The sequence below is a fragment of the Lineus longissimus genome, chromosome 16 (assembly GCF_910592395.1).
Source record: "Lineus longissimus chromosome 16, tnLinLong1.2, whole genome shotgun sequence".
NCBI classification, from domain to species: Eukaryota; Metazoa; Nemertea; class Pilidiophora; order Heteronemertea; family Lineidae; genus Lineus; species Lineus longissimus.
In genome coordinates this window covers 11,454,226-11,478,071 of record NC_088323.1, presented here as the reverse complement: position 1 = coordinate 11,478,071, position 23,846 = coordinate 11,454,226, and the positions used below count along the sequence as shown (strand labels likewise).

Below are 23,846 nucleotides of genomic sequence, written 5' to 3'. Positions count from 1 at the left end.
AAATGATATGCCTAAGACAGTCATATGCAGTGGGGGTTTCAGTCAAAAGCAGTGTGATGCAGTCATTTTCAGTGCACTGCCTTTCGGTGAGGGAGTGGTGGATGAACTGAATTTCTTAGCAGCTTTGAACCTAAAGCACATTTCTTTTTGCAAGGTCTCTGCTTTGGTAATGATTCTTTCGAAGGAGACGTTTGCCTCCTTCCTCAGGGTTGCAATGTCAGCACCTTTGATTGAACAATGACGAAAGTTTTGGTGACTGTGACTGTGCACCACTTGATCACTTGATCCTGGATTCTGAAAGGAGGATGGAAATATATATCATAAGATGATTAGATATTGAAAGTAATGTGCACTGGATGAGCACCTTCCTCTTGGTTAGGGAATGGCACACACAGGGAAATCAATTGTCGGACATGTATTTGTGTGGAAGTGGAGGGATGAAAAATCTATTGTCGGACACTTTTTGTTACAGAAGTCGGACAGAGGCAGGCAGGCAATCTGAGTCATCGTTGGTTGCATTGAGGGAGGTGTTCTAGGCAAGCATAGGCTAAGAAAGAGGGAAGAAATAAGCACCTGATGTCTTTGGGTAGGACGAAAAATATGCACTTCCAATTGTCGGATGGTATGCACTTCCAATTGTCGGATGGCATGCTTCTTACACACATGTATCGTTTTGCAGTTGTTTGGTGCATCTAATATGCTATGAGTCACATTATTGTTCATTTGTTGAGTATTTTCTGTGTAATAGGAGGTCCAGCTGATCACTTACCTGCTTTATTTTGTGGCAAAACGTGGATGAATATAGCACTGATGAAAACAATGGCGAATAGGTGAATGTTATTCGAAACACTGGAGGGTTGATAGGTAGTCAGTAGTCACAGGTAGTTTTCGTTGTTTCGTTAGCTCCTCATCTCTGTTGTTGTTTTGAAGATTCCATCATTCGCATAAAATGAAGTGCATGTGAAATAACACAGTAAAAGTCGCAAATTTGTTGTTAAATTCGCTTTATTATAAATTCTAAAACATGGATGAGGACACAGTTAACATACAAACAAAGGATATTGGCAACTTTCTAGGCGAGCACAGGACCACATGACACCAGATTCAGCACACAAACATTGCGGTGTGTTAGTCAAATTATATAGTAGGATTATGACAGGACGTGGAGACATGTCAATAAAAAGGGCACCTTTTACTAGAGAGATTATTCACTCCCTGAGTTCCAAAGTAGCTCACGTCATTCCACGCAACATCACAAGCAAAGACCAATCAGTTAACAGGTTCAAAGTTTCTACGCGAGATGTCGACACAGAGAAAACCAAACCTGCAAGGTGGGAACTTCAACTCCACCTATCTCTATTGCGGACACCTCTCCATTGCGGACACCTGGGCCCAGCCCCATGGGTGTCCGCAATAGAGAGGTTGTACTGTAATATTAAAAAGACATTTCCTAAATTTCTTAAATTGGTCTTTAAATCATGACATTGTACCAATTTTCTTTGCAAGCCGACTCTCCCTGGGTGGAAGTATGTGGTCAACATTAAAGAACATCAGTAACATTGCAGACTATCTTCAAATTCCCTGACACTCGGTACAGCACATAATCGCAAACAACATTAAGACTCCTCACGTGGACATTGAAACAGCTCAACTGGCTTCGGTAATCTGTGATTTCATGTACTTTAGGGAAGAAAACCCAGGAGAAGCCAAGCATACAACTGATATGTTATACCTAGTCAATTTTCAATCTGGTGCAGTTCAATAGATGATGTATAACAAATAATTTCTGTAATCTTAGATATATCACTGGACCTTCAAGTTGCTTCGTATCATATACATGTAGAAGTAAATGTTGACGAATTGTTCCTTTCTAGGGGAGAAATGTATTTTGGGTGTTTCTGCACATGCACACGCACATGTATATATAAGCACACGAATACTACACTGTCTGTAACTACTTGTTACGAATAAATGCCATATTATTATATATACATATATATTGTACTAGTTTTTGAAGTTTCTTTGAGAAAGTGGGGTTTCAAAAACCTCTTTTTCTCCCCAAAGATGAATGATCTCCAAGCGAAAAGCATATATATCAATCTGACAGTGCTTTAACAAAATTGATGCATGATTTTGTCCAATTATGAAACACTTCATTTTGTAGATTTATGCAAAGAGAGAGAGAACTTACAAATCTTCTTTTTTGTTGTCAGATGAGACATTTCACTACAAAGGATTTGTCATGTTCAGCCTGACCTCATCATCAGTCTGTCAAGTTAAGAACGAAATTGTCCCACAAAGTGTCCTTAGAACAAAATAACTTTTATATTTTTTGTAAAATTACTGTTCATCAAAGTCACAATTCTAAACACAACCATGTTCTTTATTTTCAGTTCAAGGTCAAAGTAGACCTACATGTAGCTCTACTAAACAATGGTATAGTTATAAATATTAAGCAGAAGTACAGAGTACGAAGTACATGTATGTAAATGAACTTTCTTGACGACTTTATTCAAAAGTTTCCCCGATTCCCCGTACAAATTAGTATAGAAGTTGATTTACGAGTGTAAATGAATTAGCACATGGCTTGATGACCCGACAAACTGTCGTCGTTCGTTGTGGTTGCAAAACCTTCCTATTAATATTGAAAAATACATTTTGCCAGCAAACTGCCTAGTTTCAAAAGCATCAGAGCAAAATGTGTTAACCCTTTTTTCTTTGGTTAAAAGACGATCACACTGCTGATTTGCTTATCTGAGTATTCGTTACAAGATAAAATTGTTATACACTCCCCCAATGAGTTATGCGAAAATTAAACAAAATTCTGTGCCATCATCCCATGCTTAGGCCAACTTGCCTTATCCTCCCTTTTGAACTTCGGCAAGTTTATTGGATTATACAGTTGAACATCTCTTAGTAGACACCTTTGTACTGTTGACGCCCGACTCTCTCTATTGGGGGCAGGGACTTTGGGCCCAAATGGATCATTTCCATACAATCGGACCTCTGTAATCAGGACACCACCATGGCAGTTGCGCTGCCGGGTACACTGCTCGTATTTACTAGAGGCAGAGGAAAATCGAAATGTACCTTATACACTCACAATATTGCTGACATGGTAGCTCTAGCTGTCAATGTATGAAATGAAACGGCCAGGGGCCATTTTGCTCACCGTATAGATATTTGGTGCTTTGGAATACATCCTGGTTAAGAAACATTGTACATGTATAGTATATAGGTCAAACCAAAGTCGGTATGACATGTGATGTATCGTTGCTTGGAGTAAGTACCATGAGAATATCATCAAAAACAAGCACTAATAAACGAGATAATGCACTTTTTACCTATTTTAGTTTTGGCCTCCTGATGACCAAGTTGAGTACCAGATCAGATTGAAATTCGGTGTCCGAGGTTACATGACATAGGGAGTCCTGTGTACCAAATTTCAACTTTATAGCTTTAGTGGTTAAGAAACGTGCCATAGTTACACACAAACGGCCAATTCACACCATTGGACCTCTGTGACCTTGACAATTAGGTCAAATCAAAAATCCATCAGTACGTGATGTTTCCTTGCTCTGAGTACCTACCATAAAAACAAAATTGAAAACAAGTCACTATTAAGCAAGATATTGCACTTTTTATCTGTTTTCGTTTTGGGCCCCTGGAGGCCAAGTCGAGAATCAGGTCAGACCGAAATTCGGTGTCGGAGGTTATATGATGTAGGGAGTCATGTGCACCAAAAGTTCATAGATTAACTGGTTAAGAAACGTGCCATAGTTACTCAAACGGCAAATTAACACCATTTGCCCTGTGTCACCTTGAAAAGTAGGTCAAATCAAAAACACGCACGACATGTGATATATCCTTGCAAAAACAAATCACTAATAGGTGAGATATCACACTATTTATGTTTTCAGTTTTGGCCCCCTGGTGGCCAAGTCAAGAATCAAACCGGACCGCAATTCAGTGTCAGAGGTCACCTTAGCTGGGGGGTCATGCATACAAAGTTTTGAGTCCATAGCCCTAGTGGTTAAGAAACGTGCCACTGTTTTTGAAACAGGATACAACGGACGACGGAAGACAGACACTGCGGTGTTGTATAGACTCACCGTACCGGTGAGCCATAAACTTTAATATTGGGAAAACCCGAGGGAAGTTACACAATGCAAAAGTTCAAATGTCCAAAGACTGAGTGTCCACGAGAAACAAATAATTATATTCTGCTCTATTAGTCGACCATCATGGTATCTGTCAGTACAAAATGAGAAAGCCCCTTTTTCCGGGAGAAATTTAATTCCTCGGTGATTTTTCGTCTTCTTTATATATTAACAATGTATCATGCACTTGCCCCAGATGCCGTTGGAGGCTTTGGTAACAGAATTGTCAATTGTTGCATTGTCTTATTTTCTCTTGTATGGATTTAATAAAACCTAGGCCTACTGATAGATTGACAAAATTTAAAGCAATGCATCTATCATTAAAAAAAAAGAAACATTATCTCTATCCATATCCATGTGAGTACAATTTCCCTACAATGCACGTACACAGAAGAAACAAGGTCGCAACACAACAATCAGGAAGAGATTAGTTTCGACCGAAAGCTGCGCGTGCCATGACTCCAGGTATTTTGCCATTTCCTGCTGTCGGGCGATTTTAAAAGTGCACCTAACAATTTATACAATACAGAAAACCCCATGCAATTTGCTCCATCCATTTTGAAGTTATAGCCATTTACGTATTTGACAACTAGATTACCTAATCAGGCTAGCAACTGGCTTGTTAGAGCCAGGCGGCGGGTTTACCAAAAGTTGTAATGTAGTCCAGGCTATTGTCCTACTTGGGAGGACAAGTATCAATTAATACTCTAAAAATTGATTTATGAAATCGATTTTTCATTGACACTTTCGATGTTCAAGTATTAAAGCATCCTTTTGCGCATTATAAATGAGTTTATTGTATTCCAAAAAATAAATTAATCTAATTTTTTGATTTTTTTTGAAAACCAGTCATATTTACTTAGAAGCCGAATCTCACATCTAGAAAGTGCTATTTGAGCTAATTCATGAAGTGGGAAAACATAATCAATGACAAAAACAACATAGACCCCCACACATATGGTCTAATTTAGGTTTTATAGACAATTTAGGCAAATTCATAGGACTTAATTAATTTTTTTAAATTCGATTCTGCTTACAGAAAATTGCATCAATTTATACAATACTTGAACAATCATAACGTATTTCTAATTCAAAGCTTTGATATACTTTATAATAAGGTAAGGTGATACAGACAAATTTATAGTATTTATAGTAAGAAATCCAACATCAGCCTGATCTATGTCAGTAAACCTGTCGTCTGACCTCACTTAGCAGCGTTCTCCAAATTTCAGGAATCCGCCTCGCCGCGAAGCCGGCCAGCGATCGCCGTAGGCGTGAGCCATTCCGCTAATGGGGTCCCGGAAAAATTTCAAAATTTGGGAGGCTTAGACGTAATTTCCTGACACCTGAGGAGTTGATTTTGAAGCTTTTATGGTAGCCTCGACACGGGGCATTTCTGTGTGCGACGGAAGCTTTTAGCGCCAGACGTGGAAAGAACAGACAGAAAGTCGCAAAACCGCCGGGCTGGCAGTAGGCTACTAGCCGCTACGTAAGCGTTCGCCTACTCTCATTAAGAAATTTTGAGCGAGCAGTCACAATTCCAACCAATAGAATAAAAATATGCAGACCTACCCAGTCAGTAGCGATATCCACTTCGCGCGCCCAACTCAACTGCACTGCCCGAAGTACTACCATTACTATCCACGTGTTCCGGCAGACGACGGTCAGCCAATAACAATCACCCGTAGCCTTGGCAACGAGGTCAAGGGAGTGGACAAAAGCGCACCTGTACGATCGGCTAGCGGTAGAGCGGGGACGGTTGTTTTTAATCATGATAAAAAAAGATCGTAGACTAAACAAGTGTGATTGCAGGTGTGCCGCAGGTGGATGATAATAGCTGTCGGCGTAAAATCAGCAGTCTCTTTCAATTAATATACGGGGTACAACTGGATCAAACGAGAAGATACGTGATACATGATTTCAATTTTATTTGGCTTGGTGGGTGAAAAATCCGGCAAGGCGGCAAAGGATGGCAACTTGGCGGGCGAGTCACTCGAAATTTTCGGGATGGCGGCCCGCCATGGCGATAAATGGGGTTGGAGAACGCTCCTTAGAAACCTTACCAAGGCTGTTACATAACATGTAAACAAAACAGTTAATTTGCTATATCTCTAGATTGGGTGCTTCAATTTTGATCAAACTTGATTTAATATGGAGCTTTAAGTCCAGTCTTTGAGGATTTGTACATGTTATCCAATCATAAAAGCTGGAGTCATGGCCTTCAAGCCGGTATCGTGTCGCCTCGGAAATGCGGCGGAAAGCCGCACTTACCGCAACAGATCACCGACCTCATACTTTGCGGAGACGGACCCGCACTGTATTTGTGGAACCCTTCGCATTGGGTAGGACTTTTTATGGGGTATTGGTAAACAGAGAACTCAACAAATGAAGAACTAGAGAACTCAAATGATCGATTAGTTCATAAAGTTTTGTTCTGTTTGAATGAAAGAGTATGATTGCCCAATGATTTTAATCACTGTACATAAATCTAAATTTGTCAATTACTTGCTGGACAAGATTAATCATTGAAGTTAAAAGTGTTGCATATTGTCAGCTGTTGTTAGGTTTTTTAACATTTAATCATGAAGTTTTGTTCTGTTTGAATGGAAGAGTATGATTGCCCAATGATTTTAATCACTGTACACGAATCTAAATTTGTCAAATACTTGCTGGACAAGATTAATCATCGAAGTCAAAAGACAGTGTTGCATATTGTCAGCTGTTGTTAATTTTTATACCGGGTAACATTTAATCATAAAGTTTTGTTCTGTTTGAATAAATATGATTGCTCAATGACTTTGATCTGACACTGTAATTAACGTTTTGTTATTACATGTATGTGAATTTGATTGAAATGGTGCATACTGATATTTTGTATTTTTCTATATTCATACCTTTACTTCCAAATAAATAATTTTACTGAAGTTACAATATTTATTCTACTATTTTGAAACTACAATGCTATTTAGCCTACACACCAATCATGATAGTGAAGGGACTCTGCTTCACTGGGACTACATCTCCTTACACACGGATCATGATAGTGAAGGGACTCGGCTTCACTGGGACTACATCTCTTTACACACCAATTATGATAGTGAAGGGACTCTGCTTCACTGGGACTACATCTCCTTACACACCAATCATGATGGTGAAGGGACTCTGCATCATTGCATGGACTACAAAAGGAAAGGACAACAAGTTAAAAATTTACGAGTTGTTCTTAAGTACAGCGCCGCCTTACAGCCGATAGTGGAACTATAGGCAAAACTAATCGATCATTTGAGTTATCTAGTTCTTCATTTGTTGAGTTCTCTGTTTACCAATACCCCTTTTTACGCCCAGTGTAATCTAGACATCTCACCCGGTGTGTTGAGCGGATGGGATGGTCGACTTATACCTTTGATTTTGAGGTTATTTTAATACTAACGAATGCTATCATCGCTTCACGTGGAAAAAATGGCCGCTGTTTGCATGTAGCTGATGCGTGAGCAGAATACAACTGAAATTTCAAGGAGGATACCGCGGTGACGTCACGGCTTTTCCAAGATGGCGCTGCATATTGTAAACAAACTCGATGAGACAAGACCACTAATGAATATTCATAGGTTGGAGGGTCGAGGCCTATCAATTAGACGAGTGCATGTTTTTAACTCTCAAGTACATATTTGGAGAAGTATTGAAAAAATATTTGTTGTGGCAAGTCTACAGATATAAAGAAATTATTTGATGAAAAAATTAATTTCGAATTATGCTAATTGGGTAATAGGGGGCGTGTTTTGAGTTTTTTCTGCCAGTTGGCTGAAAAGAGTGGAAATATCAAAGTCTGTCTAATTTGTCGATTATCAACAAATTTCCGTGGTCAATCACCAGTTTATTTTTCACCATTTACTTGCCCGACTGTCCGGAATAACATAATCTAAATTTCAGATTCACAACCAAACGCAGTATTTGATGCGTCGCGGTCAAACATTGACAATTTCACTGCTAAAAGGCTTAAAAAATCAATTGTGGTCTTGTCTCTGATCCACGGCCAAGGGAAAATCAAGTCATCAAATAAAGTTAGATTTTTCGCATCAAATCAGAGTTATTAGTACTTTTCTGCTATGAAATAAGTCTTCAGACAATAAGTTATCATTTGAATAATGAAAGTGCTGTTTTGATGGGGAAAAATAGGGTTTTTAAAACCAAATAGCGAGGCACCGATCTTACAAAATTAGCGATGGTTTCAAAACAGTCTCCCAGATATGGGGCAATCTCTTCATTATCATAATGGGATTTGGAGGCATGTTTACAGATTTTACAAGTTCGAGACCTGTAGGACCTTTTTTATTCGTGGAAGTTAATCTGCTCTGTAAATTTTATTTTACACAGGAAGAATCCATACTAGGTATTGCAATATTTCATGTCTATTGGTGTTTTTCTGTACAGGAGCGCACCAGACAGTGAGACGTTGAGATGTGTTCAGTGCTGGTGCTGTCAGTAGACTGAATCTGATTGGCCATAGCGATCAGTAATATGGGTCGTGATCACGTGATGTGACGTCACCGCGGTATCCTCCTCGCTGAAATTTTAAACTTTCTAGGGCAAATAACACCCCCTGGCGGCTTAAATCGTACATATGCATTTTTTTCGTAGCATTGTATAAGTTTAACTACGCCATAGACCAAAATTTATACCCTATTCCCTTGCCAGTAAGCGAGATAAGCCTTTTCAAACAAAGCTGTCACAAATACTGAATTTAGGCCAAATTGCACTGATTTTTGGTTTCTGATTAGAGAAAAATATGACGCTAAATTATATATAAAGTTTAAATCTCCAGTCTAGGTCTTATTGTTACAAAATGTGAGCCCATGTTGATGGATTGACAGACAGACGCAATTCTGAATAGATATTTTACCAGCTCTGCTGACAAGTCAGCGAAGCTAATAATAGTTCTTCGTTATGATATGAAGACATTGCGACGGTCAATTAGATGTTTGATTGAGACAGGACTTGCCAAAAAAAACAGCAGGTTAATTCTGTAACGTACCTCTTGTTGGTAATCAGCATATGGCGGGGGTGGGGGCAGTGGTGGTGATGGTGAACTTGTTGTAGACCGCATCTCTGATGGCTCAGGCATTGGGGGTAAACCATCCAAACTTGACTCAAAGTCGATCAGTCTGTCGGTATTGATGTCCGGCCCACCTTGACCAGAACTTTCTGACCTTCCAACTGAGGTGGACACATGCCAAGCTATTAGTAGGAAAAGATGAAAATAAAATAACAAATGAAAATGTAAAGAAATGCAAGCATAACTAAGTGAACACAACCTTCTGAATCCAATTTTGTTCAGAACACACAAGGGCTACATGCAAATCCGCACTGCATCTCATAGTAAATAACCTTGGTTCTAGGATTTCTGAGTATCATTTCCAATCATAAAAATCATCAGAAGTACTGAAACTGAGGACAACAGTTAAATCTCGGGTGTTGACTTAAAGCGGACGCGTCAAATATGCATTTCCAAGTAAGGCCTAAGCAGAGCTCTCGGGTATGTTCGTGATGTGCATTTGGATCTTCTACCAAATATACCCATTACCCCGAGTGCAAAAATAGAAAACGAGACATTCTCTGCGGACACCGTAGGTTGCACTTCGAGTGAGTGCGTCCAGAGATTACTATACAAAATATTTGGACGAAAGAGTGTGAACTCGTTTCAATCATATCGGTTTGGCTTTCATTAAAAATAATATGGTAAGGCGAGGATTTTTTATTGTCTAACATATTTTTTAAATATTTTTTTCAGGGGGAGGGTAGTAATAGGGAAACGCATGTACGACTATCTACAACTTTTCTTGGGAATTTGGAAAAAAACTTCGTAATCATGCAAAAACCTACCAAAAACGTAACATGGATAAAACTGACAAGTTTCCCTATTACTGACTTAAGTTGGTTAAAAATATCCTCTGCTAATTAAATATGAAAAAGATTTATTGCCTTAGATGTAAGGAAATTACAGGTAATTTGGGTAAGTTAACTCATCACATCACTTCAAATGGACACAGATATCTACTGGTCAAGTGCGCGAAATGTTACAAAGATAAAAGCAAGTTTACTACTTAATGATTTTCTTTATTCTAAATCATGAGTGAAAGGATGCACAGTTATGTCTCTTTAGAGAAGTATTTTAGCAAAATGCAGTATTTCAATCCAATGAAACAGGTAACACCTATGAAACAGGTAACACCTATGAAACAAAATGGTTACATCAGACCAATGGTTGAACCATTATTGACAATCTCTGAAGAAGATCCGGACAAAGAGCTCGATCTTACAGTAACACCTATGAACCAGGTAACACCTATGAACCAGGTAACACCTATGAAACAGTATAATACATTCACAGGAAGTGATGCTCAATTGTGCCGTAACTGCAAACGATGGACACTTTTTGAATGCCAGAAAAAACTGAGTTTTGACAGACCGGCCAAGCAACTTTACATGTACTGCATGAATTGCAATTCGACCACTTACAGTGATGAATTTAAGAATCCAGAAATAACGATTGAGAACAAAACACGTTACTTTGACTACATCATCAGAGAACTTGGCCAGACACGTCTGTCAGATTTATTCGTAAATGATTTGAAACATTTTGTTGAAAGTAGGATTAAGGTCTCAAGTCCAAGAAAATGGCTCTGTGTGGCCAGTTATGAAAAAATAGTCCTGAATGCCTTGTGACTTGGTATTGTTAAACTCAAACCCAATGATGTCTTACCTAGTCTAGAGTGTGACACTTATTTAGAAATTGAATTCATTAACAGAGCAATTGGTAAACCTCAGTTGACCAAAGACAATTTCACAGAACTCAGAATGGTTTTCTTGGCGTTCCTCAAGTATCTTCATTACAGTGGAGTTAAAATTACCATAAATTACAAGCTGTTTTTACACCAAGCATTTAAAGCATTGAAAATTGATTATGTAGTATTGAAACCGAATCCAACTGATAAGGCTCGACTGGATGATTTGAACTCTCTATGGTCTGGTTTCTTAGGAAGTATTTTCTTCAAAAATTACAGGCTTGAATATGAAAATGAACAAGCAATCGATAATCAAAGTAAAATTCTATTGAAGGCATTAGAGGTGCAAGATATCAGTAAATGTTGCCCTTTACCATGTAGTCTAGAACTTGCCAGATCAAGATATCCTCTTTCTGGTAAGTAGGACTTTGTCTGGAAAGGATTTTCCTTTCAAATAAATGAATAATCAGACATCAACGGTAATTGAGCAGCAAATGAAACAAATCGGAGTAATTAATCCAGTTAGTGCTAGTTCAAATCCAGCTAATCCCATTGCAACTAATTACCAACAGAATGCAGTTAACTTTCAACAGAACACTGCTAATTACCAACATAATTACACTACAAAACAACAAGCTTCTAACAAGGCGTTAAATAGTTCAAATTTAGTCAGTTCTAGTCAAGGTCTAGTTAACACTAGTCAAGGTTTAGTTAACCCTAGTTGCCAACTAGAGCTACGCTCTCAGGACAAAGTCCAAGTAGCCTCAAATAGCAGTCAACAAAGTCCGACTAAGTGTCAACAAAATTTAACTGAAAATGGCCTTAAAGCTAATTTAACTGAAAATGACCTTAAAGCCAAACAAGACCTTGAGGTGCTTGTTGCAACAGGTAAAAGCAAGGATTTCCTAAATAAACAGCTTACATTTAATGACTTAGACGCAATGAATGAGAAGGAAGTATTGAAATACCAGAGAATTTACATGACAAAGATGGCTGCCAGACTTAACGATTCATTGGCTAAGACAGTCTTAAAAACTTACACTAAATTAACAAAGTTTTTCTTGCCTGTTGATAACGAAGACCAGCTGTACGAAGACCTAAGAAATGATTACATTGTTACCAATGAATTGGACGGATGGTTAGGATAGTTTAGTTTGAGAATGGGTGCACTAACTGCTCTTGCCTCATCAACACTGATAACTTTAGGGCATTGTCAAGAAACAAAATCTGCTTGTGAAAATGAAAACTTCAGAAGATTAAATGGAAGTGGAGACGGACAAAGTCCAGAGAGCAGATCTCGAGAGCATAGCTCGAGTGACGGATAGTGAAAAGCCCCTTAAGAGAGCAAGATCAGAAAAACAAATTGCATGGTCTCGAGAATTAGGTAAAAGATCTCAGGAATTCAAGAAGTCAAAAAAGGAGAGGTTTACTATGAAAGACTATGAACCCGGACCAGAGCCTGAAAATACTGAAAGTACTGATATCAATTCGGACAAAGTCCAAAAAGCAGAGCTCGATCAGCCTGAAAATACTGGCAGTTCCGGGAGTACAACACTGCGTGTCATTTTAGCTGCATTTGGTTTTGCAGTCATCATTTACTACTATCCTAAGATCAAAACTTACAAGAAAGTACGAGACAGGCTTCAAGTAGGTAGTAAACCAGAAGTAAGCAAATTAAAAGGTAGTAAACCAGAAGGAAGTAAACCAGAAGGCAAACATAACTGTGAGTTTGGTTACTCGTTCAGAAGCACAACTCCTAAAACATGTAATCTTAGTTTAATGGAGTAGAATTACTCAAACAAGAATTTATTCAAACAAGAATTACTCAAACACACTATTCTTAGTTTCAAGTGAAAAATTTAAAGTAACTGTGCTTCCTCTAAAATTAATTATTTTACCACTCACATCAGTGATTTCAAATTTGATAAGATTTGTACATTTTTTGTTCACTATTTTCTTACAACTGAGTTCATATCTCTGGTATTGTACCTGATCACCATCTTCAACAGGAAAATTACATAAAATGTCAGAATGTTTATTGTTGTAGAGGGTCTTAGTTTTGTCACCCAAATTTGATCTGATGAATAATTCTTTTCTGTAAAAGTTAAGTGGCTTGGCGGAGTAGTATTTTCCTTTCCTGTTGAACACATCTTGTTTAAAGCCGAACTATTCATTTACCACATGGCCAATGTGTGAGGAGAATGTTTTGCCAGCTGTTGTATCATTTATAACATCATGAAATATGGTATTAAGGTCAAAGTATTTGTCCTCTGTAAGTTCAAGGACTAGGCAATTTTTGTCACAGTAAATTTTCACATTACTTATTCCGTTTTCTTTTATGTATGTTTGCCATTCCTCACAAAACGAACTTAAACTAAAATGTCGAGAGTATGGAAATGTAGATTGTCTGTTTTTTGTTATCGTTTTAATAGAGGGGTTATCTAAAAAATTCAAACAAAATTCATCTGGCGTCGCATCTGGTGTATGGTTAATGTCTTCAATGCACTGTTCTATTATGGTTACATTCAGTGATTTATTAAGCTTAAACTCTTCGTAAAGAAACATGAATACTTGGGCACGCGCTGGTAGCATATCGCTTGTCCACCATGAATTGTAAAACGCTACCATTTTCAAAGTGATCGATTTTATGTTCAATGGGTCTGTTAAGTTAAGCTCAAATATGGCTTCATCGCATTCACCCTCAAAAATTATGAAGTCCATTTTCTATTTAATTAAGGTTAAACATTCATTAAGGTTAAACATTCATTACATCACTGTAATCAATGTATTTTTCATAGTACATGCCGAAAGGCAATGTAGAGATGCCATCCTCTAAGATGAAACGCTTGTCATCGAAAGGGCTTAAGCTTTTCTTGTCAATCTCTTCCAGATACATTTGATGCTTTTCTGACCTCAGATGACGCATTTTGTGATTAAAAGTCTTAGTGTTTAAAAGACAATCAAGGTAGTCATCAAATGTAATAGACTTCTTCACTACATTACTAGCAATTCCCTTCAATTTCTTTGATTCAGAATTTTTAGTTCTGTACGTATACATCTTACTCCTAAGTGCAATAAATTCTAGCATTTCGTCTCCTCCTAGCTCATCCTTAAAGTGGCCTGGCACTTTCTTCTTGCTAGTGTCGTAAAGAGGATGATCCTTTTGGTAATTACTGAAGTCGAAGTGATCCTTTAACCCTTTGAGGTCTGCTGTTAAATCGTCGGTTTTGATCTTCAAAACGAAAGAATCTGTGTCCAAATAAAGAAGTTCTAGGTTTTTGTCACAAAAGTAAGGTTGAAGTATGTTGTAGTAGAATTCATACATCAGCAGCTTGGACAACTCCAGTACTGCAGCTCCTATGTAGATTGGCTTGTTGAACTTCATTGATGTTTTCCTCATGCAAATTGCCGCGCTACTTTCATCAAAGATGTTAATCGATGAAAACCTGGGACTTGCCATGAAGTTCTTGGCACTTTCTCCATCTGTCACCAGTTCAATTTTCTACCCTGTTCCTTACGTTTTCACATGTCTTTCCGTAGAAAGCATTGTTCATTAATTTGAAGTAATCTTTCTCGAAATCAGTAGTAGAAGCCATCCTCTTTTTAGTGTTGAAGTCGATGTATGATTTCAACCACTTTGATTGTTTGAAACTGATGACAGAATGGACCTTTTTTAGTGTCATTCCTTGCTTTAAGTAAAACTGTAAAAGTCTGTAATGCACAATGTAGTTGGTCTTGTCCTTCTGTGTGAGGATCAATTTTTCTACCCTTGACCTCTTCTCGTCACCAAGTAACCCTTTCTGGTAAGGGCTTAATTCGTCGTCGTCTATGAAAAGCGATTCTGGACAGAATGGAAAGTTCTTTGACTTGAACTTGATTTCCTCTGAATAAGCCAAATCTACTTCGAAAAGATATCCTACTTTACTGTCTTTAGGAATTGACATGACCTTCTGATAAGTTATGTGTGCTTTGTTCATGGTATCATTACCGTCAAACATTTGAAAACTGCTGTAAGGCTGACTTTCCATCATAGCCCAGCCATAGAGATTGTTTGCGTCTATGTAGAGTAGTTTGTGGTGTTCATCTGCCTTGACATGTCTTGTTCCCATCGCACCTGAAATTCCACGTCTTATTGCCTTTTCAAAAGTAAGTAGAATATTGGTATCGGTAAGAAGTTCGAGATTTATGTCTGTGTGTTTCAATCCGGCCAACCAGGTCAAGCCAGGTGCTGAATAGCAGTGACAAGGATCGATCTGAAAATTGTTTAAATTAACATCCCTGAATTTCTCGAATAAATCAGCTAACAAAAGAACGTCTGTTTTGAGGTACAGGTCGATGAACTCTCCATGATTTCTGATCTTGAAATGATCCCATATGTCTTTGGCTTTTAGGTAAACTGAATCATCCGCCATTTCATTCTTCAATTCATCAGAGAACATAGACTTCTCTAAGTGAGTAACACTGTAACTTTCATGTGACGTGTAAAATGAATAAGGCATCGATCCTTTCTTCCTCAATAGTTTAAAATCGTCAGGATTGGGGTAAGACTGTCTTGTTATCTTAAAGTCACCATTTTCCATCGATTTGGTGATGTTGTCCAAGCCAGACTGTAAGAATCTGTAAGAGTCTAAAAATTTAAAACAACCTAACTCAAATGATATGTACTCTTCTGCGTTTTTAGCAACAAGCTTCAGTTTCTTCTGTGATCTAGACATCAAATCTCTGATGAAGAGGTGAGCATCGTAATTACTGAGATTGTGAAAAAACACTGGGACAAACATGGCTTTCTTCTCGTTCAAGTTGCAAGCGTTGTGAACAGCACCTCTGTATTTTCCATTGTAGTGATTGTGATCTTGAACTCTGTCCTCACCTAAAAATTTATTGCAGTAGTAACAGTTTGTTTCTTGGGAATATCTCACCAAATCTTCGTCTGTCATGATGAGAGGAATGTTGCAGTTCAGTAGAGTTGAGAACGTCTCTTCCATTCTGAGTAACCAGTTACAGAAAACGTCAACTACATCAGCACCCCTGTGACGGAGATACTCACTGGCGTAGATTTGTGGATAGTTAGAGTGAACGTAAACTCCAACTGCTGATGCAATCTGTTTGAATAGTTTTTTAGTAGTATCAGTATCATTTGAGCACTGCTCTCTAAACTCTGTCCGAGTTGCATTATCATTGACATTGACTGTTGTGCTTCTCGCTTCGAAATCAGCATAGATTACAAAGGGAACTCTGTTCTTGAATGAGTGCTTTTCAAACTTAGGTTGTGACCATTTACTATTCGGTTGAGGCAGACTGATCTTACAGTAATCGTGTTGTCCACATTTCAATTTATGTCGTTCTAGTGTAGATTTCTTGTAAAAGTAATTCATGCATCTCCTTCAAATGAATACACTATTCCTGTCAGTCTTGAAGAATAGATTTATGTCTCTTATGTGCATGAAATGACCCTTGAAATACAACAGATCGATAACACCATCATCATCATGGTTCTTAGAGAGGTAGAGTGGTTCCAGCTTTGCGGCATAAATGCTTTTAGCCCATTCGTTCTCTAACTTGAACACATTAATCTTGAGATTGTTGTCTTGTTCGATCTTAGGGATATCCTTTTGAACGCAAACAGGAAAGGATTTGATCTTTATTGAGCTTTCCTCGTTTTGATTGGGATAGATTTCAGTGACGTTTATGTCGTTTTTGTGTTTGGCAGCCAAAATACTCCACAGAAAACATTTCTCATCATTTGATTTCACATTAATGACAGCTTTAGTTCGGAATGGTAAACTAGTGTAGTGACCGCCTTTACATTTCTTGTAGGAACATATTGTGAGATCGCACGACTTGATTTCATTTAAACTCAGGCCGCTTCCTTCGAAGTATCGTTCCTCAATCGCGGCCTTTATGTAGTTCAATTTACTGGTTATGGCATTAATTGTCTGATTTCTTGAAATTATGCTTTCCATGGGAGATTGAATAGGATAGATAGCCTTTTCGCCAGATCTGTCAAATTCAGCTTTAACTGAAATACTTATTTATGATGGTAATCAGTGAGCTTGAAGAGAATTTCTTCCAGTTTATCTCTGTACTCGTAAACGTGTTTTGCCGGTTTGCTAATTTTCAGAAGAATGGTAACAACTGGCTTACCAAATTCTTTTACCACTTCAATATCCTTCACATTCTTTATGCTCTCCAATTCCTTAGCCTCGAATTCAAGTTTCTTAGTATCTTGTAGTAGAATAGGGTTAGGTAAACGCAGTGAACGCGAGTCTGACTGGCTTGTTAACTCCATTCTTTGATGAACTTTGGTTTTCCTATGTGCTGAAAGATTGCTGTAGGATATCTCCTTGTTACATGTTTAACAGTGTATTTTCTCATTTCTATCAACCATTTCTATTTAGAGTAAACAAAATTATTAAATTAAATTTTCAACATACATCGGGGGTGCTGATGGCAATAATGGTGGTGGGTATGCAGTAAGACTGTTGTCCCTCATGATTGGTGGCGGATAGTAGTAGTGGTAATGGACAGAGTCCGGAGAGCGGTGCTAGAAATGGTGGTGGTTCATTACTGGTGCCACCAATAATGGTGCCACCATTACTGTGACTTTAGTTTCTCTATCATCTCTGTTTGTGCCAGTTTTTTTCCTTCTTCTAAAAAGTCTTCTTTAAAGATTCCACATCAACAGCTGAACTTGCCTCCCTCTGTTTTTTTCTGATGGAATTTTTCATGGCAATGTGTTTTTCCTTTTCTTTGAGAATCAAAGTAAACTCATCTGTTGAAATGTGTGAATCACTCATGGCCTTACTTACCAGATCATTGATGGAGTTAAGTTTTGACATTGCCAACATTCCAATCTTCTCATGTTTTTCAATTTTCTTCATGATATCTTTTTTTCTTCCAACTTAGGGCTGGGGAGATAATGGCGCTCCCAATGGTCACTCCACCAAGTGCAAAACCTATTGGTGCGGTGATTACACCAGCCAGTGCAGACACACCAACTGAGCCAGCCGCAACGCTTACAAAATTAAGACTATGACTTATGCTCGTAATTACGCTAAATGCTTTTTTGTACTTTGAAAATATCTTTCTTCTAAATTCAATCTCGCTTTCTAAGAAACTCTTAACCTCACATATTTGTTTTAGTCTGAAAGCCTGAGGGTTACTTTCTGCGTGCTTTTCAGCCCTTTCAGAGTTTAAATGACTTTCAGAGTTTAAATGACTTAAATCTGGATAAACCTTGTTGTCTCCGTCCATTTAATTAGTGGGAATAACTAGAATCAGTTTCTCTGACATTTCTAGTGTTTGGTGTTGATCTTACAGACACTACAGGTTTTTGGAGTACAGCAAATTTTAAAGGTTTTTCGGGCTCAGTCTCCAACTTTGCCTCTTCTGCCTCTAATTTTCTGTGAAATTGTTCTAATCTTTCTTTCCAATTACGTGGTCGTTTTGTGTAACCCCAAGTTCTATTCATTTATTCAGATGAAAAAATCTAATGACGTACACATAAATTAACATTTACTGTAATTTTCTACAATAAAGTTTTCAGTTTAAAAATATGGTGAATAAGTCGCCAGTTGAAATTTATGCCTTAAATCCTCTGGCGTAGGTAATTTTACTGTCATTAAATTATGTTTTAGACTTGAAACTTTCACATTCAACTCCTTAGTAAAACTGTCTGCTTCTTGTTGGTTTAATTCATTTTGAAAGATGACGTTGTTCAATAACGCAATATCATTAAGTAGAAACTTATTGTAAAACTCGGGATAAAACCCAAAATACTTGTTTGTTATCCTTCTCCACTCTTTTATCATGTTTTCGTCTCAATAGACACCGTCTCGATAGACAAATCAGTTTTCATTATGCTTATTGATCATAAAGCTAATTGAGCGGTCCAATTGCTCTTTGAAAATACTCCAGTCAACTGTGGCACTCTTCTGTCTGTTTTGTGTTTTAGACATTGGCCGCATGTTAAACCAAGAGTAACACAGTTCTGGGTGATCTTTGAATTCCTTGATTGGTAGAACATGATCCAACTCCTCATCTACTATTTGTGATAGACTCCTTTGGTAGTTTAACCAATCCCTGAAGAAATCATTGGAAAAACCTAGACGAAATTCCGAGTTACCAGTACACTCTCCTTTAGAAATACGGTTAAGACTAACTCTCACGTTTTGACTGTCTCTATTACCACTCTTATTAAGATAACCTTTGTAGTATGAATTAAAACAAGCTCTACATTTCCCTCTTTTTCCTTCTTTACCGAATTCACCATCGCTTAGTAATTTCACTTCTTCACATTTACCGCATGTCTTTGTTTTGGTACCACATGATTTACAGTAGTCCAGTAAATTGCCTCTTCTGTTCTTTTCAAAATGACTTTCAAATTTAGATGCATCGCACTTAACACATTCCTTACCTGTCACTAATGTCCCAAAATTAACATTTACTGTACCTAAATTAACATTTAATGTACCATAGTTGTTCACTATTATTTGACTCTCCATTTAAAGGATAAAAAGATTTTATCCTTTATGTTTTTAGGCTTTTTATGTCTGAAATTGGCAACCATTCATTGAATTTGTCACTGTAGCCTTTCCATTTCACTAATTCGTATTTTTTACCTTTAGTGGTCTTGTACCTCATTATCTTCTCTATTTTGTACTCTAGTTGGTCAGGATTGGTAACATAACTTAATTCTTGTTCGCAAAAATATCCTTGAATTTCTTCCTTTTGATAATCTTCAAGTTTGTAGACGATTGGATGAGTGAATACTATCTGTCTTATTTGAAAGACTTCTTCAGTAAAATTGGGCAAGTAGCCTTTGTCGAAAAAAGTCTTGTACTTTGAAATTCTGACGCTGTCGCCCACCTTGTACTTCGGATCTCCAAATGTTTCTTTAAGATGTATGCCGTAGAGGTTGTACCAGACAGTTCCTTCATTCTCCCTCTTTCTGGCGTCAATTATTTTCATCCCTATTGAGGAGTGAAATGAGTTGTTGTAGCCGCTCACCAAGTCATCTAAGACATCGACCCACTTGTCAGTTTCCTTTGCGGTGAAGTATTTCCACATTTTATCCTTTAAAGTTATGTTTAATCTTTCCACAACTGCTGCCTTCTTACCTGAAAATGTAGAGAACCACTCTATGTTGTTTTCTGTCAAGAGTTTTTTGAAGTGTTGGTTGTAGAACTCATTGCCTTCCCTCACCGAAAGGCAGTGCACTGAAAATGACTGCATCACACTGCTTTTGACTGAAACCCCCACTGCATATGACTGTCTTAGGCATATCATTTTTTCTTAATGTTTTAATACCACTGATTTTGACTGAAAGACCACTGCAAAGCACTGCCACTTGCATATCATTATGAACGACGTATTTCAAAAACACTGCCTATGACTGAAAGACCACTGATTTCCACTTCTCCAACTCTGATCGAAACCCGTGGCATTTTCAACATGACTGAAAACCACTGCTTTATGACTGGTGAGATTAAGACTTGATGGCAGTGTAAAGCAGTGGTAATTGCAGTCAAATTCAGTGTTAAATATCACCCATAATGCAACCTGAGACAGGAAGCTAGTAAGTTTGAATTTGATAGTCAAACATTCAAGAAATCATGGTAGCTCTTCATATTTCTCGATATTTACCCGAATTTCAATATGAGAAGAGGGGAGTTTTAGTCAGTTTGAATTGGAACACATAAGGAGCCAAATGAATGCAAAAAGGGTAATCTAGACAGACACTGAAGTTGTATTTTCAGCAAATCAAGAAGGCTGTAGGCCCTATAGGTGTTGTAATGCATGCATACACTGCAAGATATCTGCATGTATCTTCATGCATCTACTGTAGGCCCTAAAGGTGTTAATTGTAATGTATGCATACACTGCAAATTATCTGCATGGGAGCTCAATACACATCAATCAGTAGATCATTATTCTACAGGCTGCGTGCAGTTACTTTATTTGGACGTCAATTTGATCTAGCTTCAATCCCTGACATCACTGACAGTAGCTATGTGCAATGTGTCGTTTCAATTGTCTAGTAACCCCATCTGATCACTGTCATTATGACAAAGTTTGCAATGACGTAGGTCAAGGACGTGAATTTGTCATCTTTTTACTGTGTCACGTCATCATGCAATGGCGATGTCCTCTATTTGTGCAGATGACGTCATCACTGCCATATTGGACGCAAACACACCGTCTAAAATAGGAGAGCAAAAGTAACAGTTCGCTAGAAGTTTTTGCTTTTTCGAACAATTTCTTTGGTTGTCATCAGCACAGGGGGGTCACGTCCCCCAAACCTCTCTCGGCATCCGTGCCTGCATGCCATTAAATAAATTATTCATATTAACACTGAAAATGACTGCTCCCTCCAAGAGGTTTTGGAAATGGCAGTCAAAATCAGTGGTGTTTCAGTGTGGATTCAGTGTGCTGCGAAATATTTAAATTAACACTGAACCCCACTGCCAGCCCTGTGCATGATGCATAGTGGGGAGTCATTTTCAGTGTCAAAAGCAGTGGAAATCAGTCAGCCTAAATATTTAAATGAGCACTGCTTTTGACTGCCTTACCACTGATTTTGACTGTCTTACCACTGCTTATGACTCCCTAACCTCTATTTTTGATTGCTGTATAACTGTATGCTTTGGTATTGCGTGACTGAAAAACACTCCCTGTGACTGCTTTCCACTGATTTCAACACTGCCATAAAAATGTGAGGTAACACTGCAACCTGACTGAATCCTGACTGATATCACACTGCTTTTCGGTGAGGGTTCGTCAAATTGGATTGTCTCTGGTTTAGCCTCCTCAAAGATCACTTTAAATGCATCTCTGATTTCTTCTCCTCTCTTGCTCTTAACGCCCATAGCCCAAGCATATCGACTGAATAGGTCAATTACTGTCAAAATGAATCTGTTGCCTTTATTTTGTTTCTCAAATTTTTGCATGTCCACAAGATCTGCTTGCCATTGTTGATCGATGTAAGATACCATTGTCTTTCGGAACGTAAATTTCTTAATGGCCGGTTTGTGTAGTTGGTGAGTTGGTAGTGTGTCTAGAAATTATTTTACTTCATTGTACCTGATTTTGTTACTAGTTTTACTAGTAACACAATCTTCCCTTACTTGTTTCCATATCTTACTTAATGAACTGTAAGCCACAGGACTTTCAGGATTGTAGTACAAATCTCTCAGATACTGTTCGATGTTGTCTGGGTTCGACTGTTCGATGTTGTCTGGGTTCGACTGGACTTTGTCTGGGTCTTTTAGTTCTGTTTTACTCATTTAAATGAAGGCAAAATACATACTAGTTTTCGGGGCACACAACATGTTAATTTCAGGAGTCACCAATTGCGGTAAGACCCGTTTTGCTCTTGACCTCTTAGAGAAGGAATATCGTCATAAGTTCCAGAACATAGTCATTTTCTGTCCCACTTACTTCAGAAACAAGACGTACAATAGGAGATGGATTTACGAAGACAAGAATGTTTTCATTGTCAATCCAATTGCTTTAGCCAATAATTTAGACCCCGTGCTTCAATTTGCCACCATGGCCTTCGAAGGATCAAAGACATTATTCATCATTGACGACTGTGCTAATTTGAGAGACACAAAGAAGAAGGTGTCTGAGTTATGTAATCTTGCCTTTTCCGGAAGACACTACAATCTGACTGTTTGGTTACTCGTTCAGAAGTACAACTCTGTTGTTAAGGACTTCAGAGAGAACATAAGGGTTTTAGTCCTGTTTTTCAACAAGGATGAATCGGCAATGAAAGACGCCTTAGAAGAAAATAGTGTTATTCCTAAAGACCAGAGGCAAAAATACATAGATGCCCTTAAAAAGACGAAAGGATCTAAATTAATCATAAGACTAGAACACCCGTATGGTATTATTCACGTTTAGTCTTTCTTCTTCCTAGTCTTTCTTCTTCCTTAGTCTTTCTTCTTCCTTCCAACAAAATAGTAAATCCCCAAACCCAAGCCACTCAATCCTAAAATGATCCAAAGGTATTCGTAATTCTTCATTTCATCGCTGGGCTTGTAGTAGTCGCTCAATTGCGGTTGTCTAGGAATGGTAATTCCATTATGTGGGTTTAAACTGTTGTACAATGAAAGTGCGGCGTCGGCATTTTTGAAGTCAATTGCCGCTTCATGTTCTCTCTTTAATTCAAGGTTAACGAAGTCAATGGCACTTTTCCTATGCTCATCCCATTCTGTGGTTGCTCTTTGCAATTGCTCTTGTGCTAAATTATGTCTCTTCATTTCAGCCTCGTAGCCATTCTTGTCTAGTGATTTAAAAAGGTAGCCAGAACCGGTGAAGGCTAAACCATTCACCAGCGCAGAACCAATCATCATAGCTATGCCTGCCATTTAGTTTAGTAAAAAATCAGGCGCAGTGAGTAAAGGTCAATTGGTACTGTACATCAAAACCATTAAGGTCGATAATGTCATTGTTTTCATCTATTAGGCGAATATTCAACTTGCCAACACTTGATTTGCACGGAATTTCCATGTTATCTCCAAAGGAATATGCTATCATGTCTCCAAAGTTAGCTTCTTTTATTGGTCTAGTGGCTAAGACATCTGATGGCACGCCATTGCTCATTACATTGTTGATGATGTCACAGTGGAAAACAAAATAGTCCATTGGTCTAAAATTTATGGGCCTCTCGCTTACAAACTCACCCTTTGTTGATTTATCTACATCTAAGGTATCAGCATCTAAGGGATAAGGCCATTCCGATTTAAAGCCAAATAATTCATTGCTTTTACCAGAAAACATAATCTGGAAATACTCCGCATTTTTTCTCTTAAGCATCTTCATTACTGCCCTACCAGTGGGTTCATCAACATAAAACTTAACAGTATTTCTGCTTAAACTATTTTCTTTCAATATTTGCAAA

The 23,846-nt window shown here is 38.0% G+C and overlaps 1 protein-coding gene across 6 annotated transcripts in view; it reads right to left on the bottom strand.

The window, feature by feature from the left end:
* LOC135500896 (potassium voltage-gated channel subfamily H member 6-like) overlaps nt 1–23,846 on the bottom strand; it is a 600,170-nt gene that overhangs the window by 15,949 nt on the left and 560,375 nt on the right. For 5 of the 6 annotated variants that reach the window (XM_064792608.1, XM_064792609.1, XM_064792610.1 and 2 more), the window contains one exon: nt 9,193–9,395. In XM_064792608.1, the coding sequence (XP_064648678.1) occupies nt 9,193–9,395 (203 nt within the window). Of the gene's footprint in view, nt 1–7,277; nt 7,340–9,192; nt 9,396–23,846 lie in introns of those variants that run through there. The other variant, XM_064792613.1, reaches the window with a different exon arrangement.